Source organism: Bubalus kerabau, chromosome 13 (assembly GCF_029407905.1).
Source record: "Bubalus kerabau isolate K-KA32 ecotype Philippines breed swamp buffalo chromosome 13, PCC_UOA_SB_1v2, whole genome shotgun sequence".
Taxonomy (NCBI): domain Eukaryota; kingdom Metazoa; phylum Chordata; class Mammalia; order Artiodactyla; family Bovidae; genus Bubalus; species Bubalus kerabau.
In genome coordinates this window covers 62,457,568-62,474,251 of record NC_073636.1, presented here as the reverse complement: position 1 = coordinate 62,474,251, position 16,684 = coordinate 62,457,568, and the positions used below count along the sequence as shown (strand labels likewise).

Sequence of the window (16,684 nt, the reverse complement as noted above, 5' to 3'; positions counted from 1 at the left end):
AAGGTTAATCTTCCTAATGGCTTCATGGGACCCTTCTACAAAAATCCAGTATGTGGGCTTTGAGACATAAAGCCAGAAGTAGCAAATGGCATACTAGCCTTGCTAAGAGCCCCACTCGGGGTAGGGGGTGCATGCTACTGAGTTTATTTGCATGCCCCAAATGGATGGCTCCCACCCCACATACTGACTAGGTTATAAACAAAGGCGTCTGATGGAGACTACAGATGTGGAGAACAAACTTGGCAGGATGCTACCAAAGAAAGAAAACAAACGCTGGAATGCTCCACTGAGAAGTTCAGAAGCCATTCTCACTCACTTGAGCACTTTCTGAACCATATCAAGGCTGGCAGAGGCTAGGCCCTTACAGGGACAACAAGAAGCACTGTGGACCATCTGTGCCCACAGGAAGTCCTCTCAGGCTAGCAGAGAAAACTCTGTGAAATAACCAAACTACAAGCTGAAAGCCAAAGGGAATAAAAAAAATAGAGGGCCACCCAAGAAGTAATAACACACCATAGAAACTACAAAGGAAGTGGAGCAGAAGACATCATCATCTCTAGGCCTGCAGGGGCCCCTTACAGGCAGGGAAATGAGCGCTAAGCCACTCACCTGTGGCCGGCTTCCGGAAGCCTCTCAGGAGCGGGGCAGGGTCCCGGGCGAGCTCGGCCTGGCCACGGATAGCAGCGCTGCCCAGGGCCGGAGAGCCGCCGCTGCTGCTGGACGGGCTGCCGCTCTCGCCATCGGCGTGGCGGCCCGAGAACCCTGAAGGCACAGCATTCCACGGGTCAAGAGCATCACGTGCTGCGCCCACGGCTCTCAGACAAGCTTACTTCTCCCAGCTCTCCCTGAGATGCTGCCAGCAATACCGGTGCTTCCATGGCCCAGCCTGGGGCTGTCAGAGATCACCACCTCCTGGTCTGGCTTTAAAATATCACGTAAGAATGCCAAACCGCTGTCTTTAGTTTGCACAGCACTGCACCTTTTACCAAGCACCTGCACACGCCTTCACCGGACCCTCACGACCGCCCCGTGAGGCCCAAGGGAGGGCGCCCAGCGGAGCCCGCGCCAGAACCTAGGTTGGGTCTCACCACCACGGTGCGCCGCCTGTCAGAGGAGGGCTCCTAACTGTACTGGCTTGGCACTACCTGGGCCAGAAACTGCTGCCAGAGGGAGGCAGGCCCCAGAACCTGAGGAAGGAGCATCACAACCACGAGGTGGCACGTACCTGATGCTGATTCCACGTGGGCCCCGTTTACCTTCAGAGGAGTCAGGACAACTCGAGGCAGCATCACCCCTGTCTTTTTCTTCTGCTTGTTTGCCTGTTTCCCCAGAGAGAATACAAAAGGAGACTGTGTCACCTGCAGGTCACACCAGCTGTCCCTCTCGGACCATTGTCTCCCCTGCTGTCTTGTAAAAGAGAATTAGTGTCAACCAGTAGAGGCAGATAATGCGGACAGCAGCAGTGACTCAGGCTATGGAGCCACCGTGCCAAGCATCATCCCATTCTGAAAAGAATGCACTGTTATCCCCAATTTCCAGATGAAGAATCTACCCAAAGCTAGTGAGTGGTGGGCCACAATTCAAACTACTGACTCCCAAGCTCATGTTCTTTCTCCCCACTGTTCTACTTCTCCCTGCATGTTCCTAGGTTTTTCACAAATACAAACGAAATCATCCATCCACAGTAAAAAGAAAAAACAAACCACTCTGTTCTCAGATCTACTGCCCACTTTCCCTAAGGCCCACTTTCAAATGATACTAACAGGTGGAGACCAAAGTGATTTTCTGCACACTTTCACATGCTCACTGAACACAGCAGGAGGAGTTCTGTCTTGTGCCTGCCTCTTTATCTACCCAGCCCAGTCATGAAGCACCCCCACCTGTGAGGAAGCTCTGCAGCTGTCCCTGGGGTTGGAAAGAGGCCGACTCTGAGATTCCGTAGAACAGGAAGCATTAGAAGATGTTTCATCGAGAGAAACTGGAAGAGAGGGAAGTAAAGGCTAGTCCCCAGTTCAACTGTTTGTGGCTCTTCACCCATCTTGTCAAAGGCACTTACCATCGTTTTCACCACTCACAGTGCTGGCTTCATTAGACCCACAGCTCTCCACATCAGCTGTGTCCTCTGGCTCCTCTCCCTCCACCACAGCTGGACTGCGAGACCACTGCAGGGCATCCTTCTGTGACAACAAGGCATGACTCAGGTGAGCAAAACCCTACAAATCCTACAAGCGCAGCCGTCATTCCTAAATGCATACTGCTTGCGGAGATGCGGGATTTAAATACCGATTAAATTCCCATCCCTTTCTAACTGACCGCTTTCTTCGAAAATTCTTTTCATATATACATCAAGAAATTTAGATATAACTTTGTATCTAATCATTCATTAAACATTTATGAGGTGTCTCCTATAAGCTACACCATGCTAGTTTTGGGGTGGGGGGTGAGGTGGGACTAAGGAGAGGAATCAGAGCCTCGCCCCCAAATGAGTAGAGGAGAAAGTCCAAACTGTAACAATACAAAGCATGGGGATAGAAGAGAGCAGGGGCAGCCCAGAGAGGGGAGCATCTACTCACTAAGCTGGAGCAGAGACAGCTTGGAGGTACAGAAAGGGGATTAGGACCAGGGAGGTAAGTTTTCCAGGAGATGGGTTGCTTGAGCTGAGTTTTAAACAGCAGACACGTGAGAAACTGGATGTGCGCGCAGGACAGAGACAGCAAGAGGGCGATGACTGTCGTGACACCGTGCTGAGGGATTAAGACTGATCTATTTTACAGTCTCTAAAGGACAGTAATCAGGAGAATGATCTGAGTTTTAGAAATTTCATTCCATTAACCATGGGAAGCCTGGAGGCAGGAAGAAGAGTTAAGACTATGACAGAAAGCCCTTGAAAAGGATAAAGATCTAAAGTAAGACAGCAGGAGAAAGGTTAGAGTGTAGAGGACAGCGCCACTCCAAATTTCATCTCCTAACAAACATTTCTTCCAACAGTGTCTGTTGAAGAGTCTCAAATCAATATCCATTTCCAAGGAAAACTTAGGAGCTATCTTGAAACCAGGAAGGAGTATGAATGAATACTGGCAGATGGTGAGGAGGGGGAGCAGAGACAGACTGGGGTGGGGATGCCTTCTTTGAATAAAAGTATGTGAAAAAGAATAGGCAAGGCTTCTTGGGGGGCCCAGGCGGTGTTGTTCAACACCTGACTGTCGACAGCCATGGCCGGTCCCGGGGCTGCTTTCTGCCGCCTGGGTGCCTTGTCTGGAGCTGGGGCCTTAGGCTTGGCCTCCTACGGGGCGCACGGAGCCCAGTTTCCAAATGCCTATGGGAAGGAGCCCTTAGACAAGTCCAACAAACACCACTTCTTACACAGCCTGGCCTTGTAGTGGTATCCCTGTGCAGAAAGCCCCTCTGGGCTGGATTACCGCTAGCTTCTGGAACTACCTTATTCTGCACCACCTTTTACTACCAGGCTCTGAGTAGAGACCCCAGCTTCCAGAATTTGGCTCCTGTGGGAGGGAGCCTGCTACTCTTGGGCTGGCTTGCCTTGGTTGGCTCTTTGAGCTTTCTTGTGTTTAATTTCTGGATACCTTTTTTTTTAAGAATTGGAGCAGGGAAGGAATTAAAAGAGAAAGGCAAAAAAAAAAAGAATAAGCAAAATCATGATTATATCACTTAAAAATATGTTATAAATTTACAAAGGAAACCCACAAAATTCTAACTCATTAATTCCATGGGTCCCTTGTTCTACTATATAGTAGCCCTTACTTATCTTCAGGTTTCTTTAACCTTCCATGATCAACCGTGGTTGAGAAACATTAAATGGAAAGTAACAGAAATAAAACAATCCATCAGTTTCAAAACTGCTTGCTGTTCTGAGTAGTGGGGTGCAGTCTCATGCTGTCCAGGTCTGACCCCCACCTGGAAAGTGGACTGTCTCTTTGTCTAGCATATCCCGCCTGTCAGCTGAGTGGCCACTGCGGTTATCAGGTCAACAGTCATGGTTATTGCAGCACTTGTGTTCAAGTAACTCTTATTTTACTTAGTCATGGCCCGAAAGGCAAACACGGCGGTGCTGGCACTCCTTACTCTGTCTGATTTATACTTTTTACTGTACCTAATATAAAAATTGAACTTTCTCATAGGCAAGTATGTATAGGTATACACAGAGCTAGGTACTATCCACAGTTTGAGGCATTCACATGGGGGGTCTTGGAACGTACTCCCCACCAGACAATGGGGGACTACTGTGGTAAGTCTTCATCAATTTATTTTCATGAATTTAAGCCAGTATCATTCTGACCGAAATTAATAAAAACAAAATGGCTTTTTATATCTTTATCTCTTTCCCCTACCAACCATAAATGTGCCTCAAGGATCAAAAGCTAAAGAGTACTTTTAGTATTAATCTTGCAATTATGCTTATTGGCTGCCATGTTCTTAGAATGATGCAATAAATTTATTCCATCAATCATACAGGCAAACTAACATAAAATACTCAATTTAATGAAGAAAAGAGGTTTATTAATCGTCAAAAAGGACCCCAAAACTCCAGTTCTGGCAAAAGTGTGGGGAAATCACAAATACTGTTGGTGAGAGTGAAAACGGTATACAAAAGTTTATATACAGCCAGTGAGTTAAGAAATCTACGAGCAAAAATCTAAAAATGATATACTTTTTAACCCAACATCTCTAAGATTCATACAGGACATTATTTTAAAAAGGAAAAAAAAAATCAATCAACTGAACATTAAAATTAATATTCTGTGTTCAGCAAATAATTCCATTAATAGAGTAAAAAGGGCAGGCTACTCTACAGAGTTGAGGAAGAGAGCTTCAACTCATATAACCAATGAAGAACTTGTATCTAAACTGCCTAAGTCAAAAAAAAAAAAAAAAAGCAACCCAGAGACTTCCCTGGCAGTCTGGTGGTTAGCACTCTGCACTTCCACTAAGGGGGCTCAGGCTTGTTCCCTGGTTGGGGAACTAAGATCCCACATGCCATGAGGTGCAGTCAAAAAGAAAGAGAAAGAAAGAAGGAAACGAAAAAAAGAAAAAGACAATCAGGAAGAAAAACAGGCAGACATGAATTAGGCACTATACCAAAGAGGATATCTAAATGGCCAACGTTCACATGAAAAGATACTGAACCTCACTAAGTAAGGAAGACACACCAAAAAAAAGCAAATTAAAACCACAATGAGATGATATCACATCCACAAGAATGGCTAAAATTAAAGTTTAACGATACCAAGTAGTGCTAATGAGGATGCGAACAAGGACACTGAAAATGGATTCAAGCATTTGAGGATGCAGTTTGGCATTATCTGACACAGTTGAAGATATAAACGTCCTATAACCCAGCAAGTCAGTTTCAATTCCCTGGAGAAAGACATGCATATCCACATCAGGAAGCATACCCAGATGTTCACGACAGCATCATCCGTAACTTCGTCTATAAACAAAGTGCCCATCAACAGAATCACTACATGGACTGATCAATGACTGTACTGACCAATACTCAATAAATGGATATTACACAATAATAAAAAGATCAGTGAGCTACAGTTACTTACAACATGGATGAACTGTACTGTGCTTATGTAGGAGAATGCCCTTGAATCAATGTACACCTCTTATGTCCTTTCCCTTTTTTAAAGAAAACTGAGGGATAATTTACAAAGAGTGAAATGTATACCACCTGATTAGTTCTGACAAATGCGTATCAAGATACAGGCCATACCCAGAACCCCTAAAAGTTCCCTTTGTGCCCCTTCCTAGTCAATCCGGACAAACACTGCCCCTCTCACCCAAGAGATAATGGTTGTTTCAATTTCTACCACTAAACACTAGTTTTGCCTGTTTTGGTTGTATGTGTAAATGGCATGCGGGACCTTAGACTCCTGACCAGAGACCAAACCCGTGCCCACTGCAGTGGAAGCACAGAGTGCTTCAGCGCTGGGCCGCCAAGGAAGTCCCTCAGTCTCATGTCTGTGAGTCATCCACGCTGCTGCACACATCAGCAGTTCATTACAACTTCACATTGAAAGAAAAGCTATAAGAATAAAAGCAGTACAAAGAACACCTGCTATGTAATTTTTACCCATGTTCACCTGTTAACACAAACAAATGTTTTTAAAATACAAATCTATTAGTTTGGAAGGCAACTGGCAAAGAGGCTAGTGATGAGGGTGAGGGGAACAATCAGCATTAATAAATAAAACCGGATAAAATATTTTCCCATAAGTCAAATGTTTAAAAAAAAATCTATACTGTCTCTTAGTGAAGGCTGATTGATCGAAGGGTTGTTTAACGTGTATTATTAAAAGCTAAGAACATACCAACCATTCAAGAGTATATTAGAATTCCTGACCAATGCATAGCAAAAAGAAACAAGAAGACATTAGAAGAAATCAGACTATCATAATTTCTAAATAAGTATAATTAGCTACATTGAAGATCCAAGAGACTCCAAACTAGTATTCAGCAAGGATGTAAGATTCGAAATCACATCAAAAGAAAAAAAAAAGCCAGTGATCCTAACATCAGCAATAATACCAATGATTAGAAAATGTAATTTATAACAAAGAACATAAGTTATTCTGAGATAAAGCTCACAAAAGAAACATAACCATTTTATGAAGAAAACAAAACTATCAAGAAAGATTTAAAACCAAAATAAATGAAGAGCTCTATCATGTTCTTGAATGTAAGACTCAACACTGTAAAGAAGTCAATTCTCTTCAAACTGACTGGCAGATTCAATGAAATTCAATAAAACTCTCAGCTGAATGTTTTTTTTAGTAGTACTTGATTGTACAGGGACAAGCAATGGGCCGCAAATAAGCAAAAGATATTTTCAAAAAGGAACAAGATGAGAGGCTCTGCTTTTTAAAAAAATAAAAATAAAGCTCTAGTAAATTAAAGAAGTGGGCTTCCCTGGTGGCTCAGACAGTAAAGAATCTGCCTACAATGTCGGAGACCCAGGTTTGATCCCTGGGTCTGGAAGATCCCCTGGAGAAGGGAATGGCAACTCCCTCCAGTATTCTTGCCTGGAGAATTCCACGGACAGAGGAGCCTGGCAGGCTACAGTCCATAAGGTTCCAAAGAGTCAGACACAACTTAACGAATTAAAGGAGTAGATTAGCAGTGCTAGGGGGTGGGGAAGGGGAGAATAGGAAATGATTGCTAAAGGGTGTGGGGTTTCTTTACAGGGAATGAAAATGTTTTGGAATGTTTAGATAATGGTGATGGTTGCACACAGTTATGAATATACTAAAAGCCACTGAATTGTATACTTTAAACGGGTAAACTATATGGTCTGTGAGTTATATCCCAATAAACCTGGATAAAAAATTGCTTACTAAATTCAATACCTTTGAAAATATGAACAAATCAAGTAAAAATTTGTAAAAACCAAATAAAGAACATTAAAGTATATAAAAAGCTTACAGATCCAAAGTAAAACATCATTAGACAATGGTCTATTACTATGTTTTAACTTTCTTATGTGAACCCTAAAGGAAAATTAAAACTAGTAAAAAAGCAACCTCTGTGTATGCTTGAGAAAAGGCTTTATCCTTTTTTAAAATACCTAATGTAAAATAAGTTCTTTGAATTTGAAATCCATTTGCATTATCACAAGCAGTTTCAATATTACAGCTGTCAAAGAGAAAAGGAAGAGCTATTCTTTTGAAAATGAACACACTCTTTCAATTTAAAGAGAAGAAATTGTCTGAGATCTCACTAATGACAAAAAAGTAGTTTTCATCAACCAGAAATAAATTCCATCAACCAAAATAAATTGGTTGATGTGCCACGGATGGCTGCAAACGAATTTTCTAGTTGACAGGCCCATGAGCCTTCCTCTGAAACCCCTGGGTCTAGATGTACTTTAGAAGTTAGGACTTCCTGGATTTCAGAATGGCAAAATATCATATTAACACCATCAGCAATCCATAATCACAGATGTTAATGTTTTTTGAATTAACATATGTGTACATACCAAGTGAAATAGGTTTAAAGTGTCCCTGTCAGTCTAGAGCAGAGATTTGCCAACAAATGAGTTTAGACAAGCCAGGTTTTTACTACCAAATGAGTTAGGAATAAGTTTTTTCAATTCTCAAAATATTTTGTATTTCAGTACTGTTAATAAGGGATTTATTTAGTTGGTGAGTCGTGTCAGTCTCTTTTGCTACTCCATGGACTATTATATGGCCCACCAACATCCTCTGTCCATGGGATTTCCCAGACAAGAATACTGGAATGAGTTGCCATTTTCTTCTCCAAGGGATCTTCTCCACCCAGGAATCAAACCGGAATCTCCTACACTGGCAGGATTCTTTACCACTGAGCCACCTGGGAAGACCAAACAAGGGATTACTAGGACCATGGGGGATTCCCGCATAGCTCAGTCGGTAAACCATCTGCCTGCAATGTTGGAGACCTGGATTCAATTCCTGAGCTGGGAAGATCCCCTGGAGAAGGAAATGGCAACCCACTCCAATATTCTTGCCTGGGAAATCCCATGGACAGAGGAGCCTAGCGGGCTTCAGTTCATGGGATCGCAACAGTTGGACACGACTTAGCAATAATTCTTTCTTCTTTCTAGACCATTAAAAAAGCACTTTTCTCGATAAAAATTTTAAAACATTTATAAGTTTTATAATTCTACTTTTCTCACCAATAGATATAACATATAAAGAAAATATAATGAAAGATTTTTGAGCCCCCCCACAGACCACCTCCGTTTTACCCATTAAAAGATAGGGAAGTCATCTCCCAGAAAGATGTCACACACGTGCATATGAAGAGAACAAAAGTAAAAGGACAGTCATCACTGCAGTTTCACTGTTACAGTGTGTAACTGGCAAAACTGGAAAAATGTGACAACCTAAATGTCTATCGTTGGGTACTGGATAGATGATATTGATATGATATACTACTAAACGGTAGATAAGAGGGATAAAAATACATCTATATAAACAAAGCACACATTTTTCATGGTTACATATGAATAAGAAGGATGCACTTTAAACTGATGACAATCTTTGGTTGCTACTGGGAAGGAACAAGGGCCACAGGCCTGGATGGCATGAATAAGGATAGGGTTTGGTATGGAACTCAAAGGCATTTCCCACTTTCTCTGCACAAAAGCTGCAGCTCCCATTTAAACAGGGTGAAATGAACACACACACAGCTCTCTGCAAACTCCTGCAGCCTCATTTGGAATGGCTGTATTTTAAAAGGCATAAACACACAAAGAGAAAGAAGGAAGAAAAGGCAGCACATGAGAACTATCAACAGAATTCTAGAAGATGAATAGCAGGAAGACAAGAAGTGACTGAATACTCAGCAAGGAAAGACAACTGAAGTCTAAGACCGCGGAAGGAAAAGTCACAATGAGCAAGCCATCTGTACTGTAAAATCCCCACAGGGACAGGAATTAAGAGGTACCAGGAACCACTGCTGACAGAGGTGAGGCATGGGAATGAAAACAAGAGAACTGGTTGGAATTCTAAGAAGTTAGACCTCTCAGATCTCCTCTCTGACCCCAGTCAGGCAATACCCTCCTCCGGGTCCAGAAGGAAACAGGAGATTTATATTCTGAATGGACTAAATCAGAGAGGTTCTGGAATAGAGGGCTTCCCACATGGCGCAGTGGTAAAGAACTTGCCTGCAATGGAGGAGACCAGGGTTCGATCCCTGGGTTGGGAAGGTCCCTTGGAGAAGGGAATGGCTACCCACTCCAGTATTCTTGCCTGGAGAATTCCATGGACAGAGGAGCCTGGCAGGTTACAGTCCCTGGGGTCCCAGCGTCAGACACAACTGAGCGACTAATGCTTTTCTGGACCAGAAGACACTAGCTCAAGGAGTATGGAGAGAGCAGGTGCCACACTCTGTAAGCCAAAGCATTAAGTCCAAGACCTGTGCAAAATGGTGGCACCACTAGCTCTCTCCTTCAACTTGACTCCCAAAGCTCTCCCAACAGTGGCAGCCCTACAACTCCAACCCCAGCCTGCTCTCTGCTACCTGGCAAACAGTGACCAGCTGAAGAAAAAACACCTTCAAGGTACAGATACTTGGGGGAATTTCAAAAACACAACATCCAGGTCCCCACTCGATGACACTCGACAAGTAGTGCCTGCAACACAGAATGTGTCAGTTCTCACCGTGAATGATCTATCAAGGACCACCAGATAAGTAAGCACTACTGCTACACGAAGGATAGCAACCAAAATAAACAAAAGGGGGAACTGAAAGAAAACAGAGATAATGAAGCTCCCACAGCAAGTACTCTGAGACAAAGACAAGTACAAAATGCTATTTTAAAAAATAAAATGAAGAAACATCTGAGAACATGAGCAATGTGCTAGTAATTTAAAATAATACAAAAAAAAAAAAACAAAAAAAAAAAACCAGCAACCAATAGGTTATTTCCCAGAGAAGTGACTCAAAAGAAAAAGAGAATAGGCTGCATCAAGAAAAGTCCCACATACAACAAACAGAAGTTCCAAAAAGAGAAAACAGAAAAGGACAGTAAGAGGATAGTAAGTTTTCCCAAAATTAAAAGACCTGAGTCTTCAGGTTTAATAAGGCAAAATGCCCAGCACAATGAATTGAAAAAGACCCATTCCACAGCATGACCCCACACTTCCAATGCAGGGGCACAGGTTCCATCTCTGGTCGGGGAACTAAGATGCAGTGTGATGCACCCTAAAACAAAAACAAACAAAACAAAAGAACCACCAAGTATCCTGGAAATCACTCTTTCATTTTATAGATAGTCCTCATTCTCTTCTCAGCTGTATAATGCTCCACAAGGCAAACATACCAAAGTTTGTTTATGCAACTACTTCCCCACATGAAGGCATTTAGATGGCTTTTAAATATTTTACAAACAGAAACACCACTGCCTTGAATAACCTTGCGAATCTGTGCTTTTATATTATTGAAGGTGTATCTTCAGGGTAAATTCTTGAAGTAGAAACGATGAATCAGAAGGTAGACATAAAAGTAATTTTGTTAACAGCCAAGTTGCCCTCAAAAAAAGTTGTACTGATTCGTGTTCCTATAGCGAAGTATGACAATGCCTGTTTTCCCACAGCCTTAAAAGGAGAAAACATTGTGATACTTTAAATTTTGTTGCTTTATGTGTTTCAAGTAACACAACCACACTGAAGGAGGGCAAGGGTGGATCTAAAGCAAGTAGCAACTCCTGAAGATAATATTTTAACTATATACACATAGGCTGGCAATTCTGGAAGCATTAAATGTTTATTCTAGAACTTAGCAAATAAGTAGATACAAAGTAGATAAGTAGGGAGCCAAACCTAAATTTAAGAGCCAAAAAATACAAAGCTTCTGTAGAAGAAACTATAGTAAATATTCACTGGCCAAGAAAGATTTCTAAAACACACCAACTTTATCCTTTAAAAATGTTGATAAAATGATAAAAATTTGCAATTTCTCAAAATTGCAGATTTCTAATCAAAGATAGCTTAATAAAAATGAAAAGGCAGGGACTTCCCTGGTGGTTCAGAGGTTGGACAGGGTGTTTTCACTGCCATGGCCCTAGGTTTGATCCCTGATCAGGGAACTAAAACCTCACATACTGCGAGGGGAGGGGGGGCAGATCTTAAAAAAAAAAGAAAAGGCAGCCAGCAGACTGGGGAAAATATATGCAATATGTATATCTGACAAAGGATTTGTATCCATAGCATATTGTTTTTTTAAATCTACAAATGAAAACCAAAATGACTATACTTCGACTTAGAAATAAAAAGGAAAGGGCTGCTATTTTCTTCCTTCCATTATGTGTGTGTGTATGAGAAAGGTGGAGAGAGGAGCCCCAGTGGCCAAGAGTAGGATGTCAGAGTCTGAGTGGGGGACAGAAGGTATTCACATCTGAGGGTATGGGAGTGAGCTCAAGAAGGGTGAAACTCCCAGACAAGGAATGACAAGAGACAGTGTATCAAAGCTCAAATTGGGTGAGGAGAGTGTTTACATAAGAAGGCAACCTAGTGTGTGTTTGTGTGTGTGTGTGTGTGTGCGCACGGGGCGGGGAGGTCAGAGTTTGTGCAGGTGGGTCCATCACCCATGGGGGCCAAGCCAGGAGACGGGGCTGGAGTCTAAGATGGGTCAAGAGGTCATGTTCATGAGGGAAGGGCAGCAACAGTGATAGGAGAGATTAATTATCTAAGAGACTGGGAAGATTAAACAAGTAAATATATTAAGGGAGATATATTAGAGATATGTATGTAAATATACGCAAATATTCCGTAGCCTCTTCTCACTGAGAGGAACTGGGATCAACAACACCCCAATAACAGCAAGCACATCTAGAACCTAGGTCTTGGCTTCTAAATACCACTACACAATAAAAGAACGTGTGTCAAGGCAGGCAAAGTACACAGTGAGCCTAAATCATCTTTCGCCATAAAGATGACATCACCCCAAGAATGATGGGAATATGTCAAAGGGACACACAAGCCAGACTGACGAAACTCCCAGCAACCAAATCAGGGACAACGTGAACACCCGCCACTAGAGCAGCCCCCGCCGCCCGCAACGAGAGCAAGCCCACACAGCGGTGAGGACCCGGTGCAGTCATAAATAAATAAGCTGCAACACACTGAATCAAACAGAAAACTAGGGTATCACATCGATATAAACAACCCAAAATTTAGAATCGTGTATCACAGTTTCAAAGCCCCTCCCACAAAATAGTTATTCAAAGTGGAGGCGGTGGCAGAGAGGAACTTTACAGCTATGAAATCTGGCAGATGCTCCTTGACCAAGTGACATCCTTAGTAATAGGACAAGTTGAAATAATGAGCAAACTGAGAAGATGCACTAAGAAGCGTCACTTCTCTGACGTGCCTGATACAGATGCATAACTTGACTCATGAGTAAACCTAAGAAAACCCAAAATGGACCACATTTTATGAAATAAGTATGAAATAATCTTCGAAAGAGTCAAGGTCATGAAAGTCAAGGAAAGATGAAGGAACTTTTCTAGACTGAAAGAGACCAAAGATTTATAGCAACTACATACAACATGTAAATTCTGAACTAGACTCTTTAGGCGTAAAGGACATTACAGGGACAATTAAAAAAAGCTTAAATAGAATCCAAAGAATAGATGGCAAAAATGCCGCAATGTAATTTTTTGAATTTGATACATGTACTAAGAACATGTAGTACATGTCCTTAATTGTAAAGTTATACATTTAAGTATTATAACAAGGTTCTAATACGGTTCTGGAAAAGCGATAATTTTTGCACTGTACTTAAAATTTTTTTGAAAGCTTATCGTTGTTAAAAAATAAAAATAAATTCTTTTTTAAATGGGAAAAACTTTAATAGACAACTTATATGACACGAATGATCAGTAAGAACATGAAGAAAAGGTACTCAACATTTATCATGAAAAATATCAATTAAAATGAGGTATGTGTAAAAAAATCATATATTCATCAACACAGTATAATTTTTCACAAAATTCAATATACATTCATGACAAAAACTTTCTGTAAACTAGGAACAGAATAGAAAATAGAACCTTCTCAACTCGATAAAGAGCACCTACTAGTATCTACAGGCTAACAAACACACTAATGATAAAAGACTGAGCATACTCAATCACTCAGTGGTGCCCAGGTTTTTGCGACATGGACTGCAGTCTGCCAGGCTCATCTGTCCATTAGACTTTCTTGGCAAGAATACTGGAGTGGGTTGCCATTTCCTTCTCTAGGATATCTTCCCAACCCAGGGGTCAAACCAGCATCTGCTACATTGCTTTCCCACTAAGACTGAGAAGAAGGCAAGGATGTCCACACTTATCACTCCTATTTAACGTAGCACCTGAAATCCTAGCCGGTGAAATCAGACAAGAAAAGGAAATAAAAGGCACACACATCAAAAAGAATATATACATAACTGGCCCTATTCACAGATGACATGACAATCTACATAGAAAATCCCAAGGAATCTAAAGGAAAAACTCCTAGAATAGGTGAATTTATCACATTCACAGGATATAGGCCAACATTAAAAAAAAAAAAAATCAATCCTGTCTTTATGCTAGCAATCAACAATTAGAAACCAAAATTAAAAGCACCATACTATTTACAAAATAAGGTATGTATCTAACAAGTCATGTAGAGACTCTGGATGCTAAAACCCAAAACTGTTGATGAAAATATCAAAAACAATTTCAAGTAAATGAAAAGTCATACCATCAATAAAATGGAAGAGTCAACATAGCTGCCATTTCTCCCCAAAGTGATCTATTAGTTTAATATATTTACTACTAAAATCTCAAAATATTTTATAGATGTAGTTAAGATGGTTCTATATGGAAAAGCAAAGATACCATAATAGGTAAAACAGTTCTGAAGAAGAATAAAATTGGAGAAACCACATCACCTAATTTTAAAAACTTATCATATGGCTATACAACAGTAATCAGCCAGAGGAAAAGGCATACAGGTATAAATGGAACAGAGACCAAAAGCAGAACCATATACAAAATACAGCCAACTGATTTTTTACAGAGGTATAAAACAACTTAAGGGCCTCCAAGGTGGCTCAGTGGTAAAGAATCCACATGCCAATGCAGAAGACGCAGGTTCAGTCTCCTGGTCAGGAAGATCCCCTGGAGAAGATGGTAAGCCACTCCAGTATTCTTGCCTGGGAAATCCCACGGACAGAGGGGCCTGGCAGGCTACAGTCCATGGGGTCGCAAACAGTCAGACACGACTTAGCAACTAAACAACAACAGCAAACATTATCAGAGTTGTATTTTAGAATCGTTCTGACAGGAATCTGAACACTGCATTACAGATGGCGAAGAGTCTGAAAACCAGAGAGCACTAATTAAAAAACTAATGCAATTGTTAGGCCAGGGGTAATTACTGCCTGAGTAAGAATGTTAGAACTGTAAGGGAAAAGACTGTTATGAGCATTAAGTAAGAATGAATGAAAGAACACATATAGGCCATTTCTGTAAAAGAAAGAAAAGGAAATAAGAAAACATGTATCTGTGTATCTTTCTAAAAATAAACACAGGAACGATAAACTCCACCTCCAAATCACTGCAGATGGTGACTGCAGCCATGAAATTAAAAGACGCTTGCTCCTTGGAAGAAAAGCTATGACCAACCTAGACAGCATATTAAGAAGCAGAGACATTACTTTGCCAACAAAGTTCCGTCTAGTCAAAGCTGTGGTTTTTCCTGTGGGTCATGTATGAATGTGACAGTTGGACTATAAAGAAAGCTGAGCACCAAAGAATTGATGCTTTTGAACTGTGGTGTTGGAGAAGACTCTTGAGAGTCCCTTGGACTGCAAGGAGATCCAACCAGTCCATCCTCAAGGAAATCAGTCCTGAATATTTATTGGAAGGACTGATGCTGAAGCTGAAACTCCAGTACTTTGGCCACCTGATGCAAAGAACTGACTCATTGGAAAAGACCCTGCTGCTGGGAAAGATTGAAGGTGGAAGGAGAAGGGTACAACAGAGGATGAACCATGAGGAGATGGTTGGATGGTATCACCAACGCGATGGACATGAGTTTGAATAGGCTCTAGGAGTTGGTGATGGACAGGGAAGCCTGGCGTGCTGCAGTCCATGGGGTTGCAAAGAGTCGGACATGACTGACCAACTGAACTGAACAACTTAAAAGCAAGACTCAAAAGGATACATTTCTAAGTAACTTTATCTGCATTTCAGAACAAAGTTCAAAAATATTAATATGAATACAAAAATATCCAGAATCCAAGGTTCAACTCACAATGTGTGTCATCCAATAAAAAATTATTAGGAATGCAAACCAGAGGAATTTAACCTATAATGACAAGAAAAATAAATAGAAACAGACCCTAAAATGACACATGGCTGGACTATTGAAGAGTCTACAGAAAGCTATTACAAGCAAACCTTGAAGACACTGTGAGTGTGGGTTCAGTTCGAGACCACTGCAATAAAGTGATTACCACAATAAAGCAAGTCACACCAGGTTTTTGGTTTCCCAACGCATATGTTATGTTTATGCTACACTGTAGTCTATTAACTGTGTGATAGCATTACGTCTAAAAAAATAATGTACATATCTTAATTAAAAAAAACTTTACTGTTTAAAAAATGCTAACCATCACCTAAGACTTCATCAAGTCATTATCTTTTTTGCTGGTGGAGGGTCTCACCTTGATGTTCATAGCTAGACTGGTCAGGATGGTGGTTAAAGCCTAGAGTGGCCACTGCAATTTCTTAAAATAAGACAATAAAATATGCCAAATCAAAAGGTTATTTCATGAAAAATTTATCCATAGCAGGTAATGCTACTGGATAGCATTTTACCCACAGCAGAACTTCTTTCAAAACTAGAGTCAATCCTCTCAAACCCTCCCACTGCTTTACCAACTAAGTTTATGTAATATTCTAAATCCTTTGCTGTCATTTCAACAGTCTTCACAGCATCTTTTCCAGGAAAAGAAACCACCTCAAGAAATCACTTTCTCTGCTCATCCATAAGAACCAACTCTTCATTTGTTCAAGTTTTATCATGAGATTAAAGCAATTCAGTTCCATCTTCAAGCTGCACTTCTAATTCTAGTTCTCTTGTTCTTTCCATCACATCTGCATTTATTTCCTCCACTAATGTCTTGAATCGTTCAAAGTCATTCA

General features: G+C 41.1%; 1 protein-coding gene and 1 pseudogene across 2 annotated transcripts in view; one reads left to right on the top strand and one right to left on the bottom strand.

Annotated features, from left to right (window-relative positions):
• ASXL1 (ASXL transcriptional regulator 1) overlaps positions 1–16,684 on the bottom strand; it is a 65,168-nt gene that overhangs the window by 9,022 nt on the left and 39,462 nt on the right. For both annotated transcript variants that reach the window (XM_055544745.1, XM_055544744.1), the window contains 4 exons: positions 2,057–2,177; positions 1,881–1,978; positions 1,226–1,319; positions 610–762 (listed from right to left, as the gene is read on the bottom strand). In XM_055544745.1, the coding sequence (XP_055400720.1) occupies positions 610–762; positions 1,226–1,319; positions 1,881–1,978; positions 2,057–2,177 (466 nt within the window). The remainder of the gene's footprint in view (positions 1–609; positions 763–1,225; positions 1,320–1,880; positions 1,979–2,056; positions 2,178–16,684) is intronic.
• On the top strand, positions 3,213–3,673 carry LOC129626145 (transmembrane protein 256-like; annotated as a pseudogene).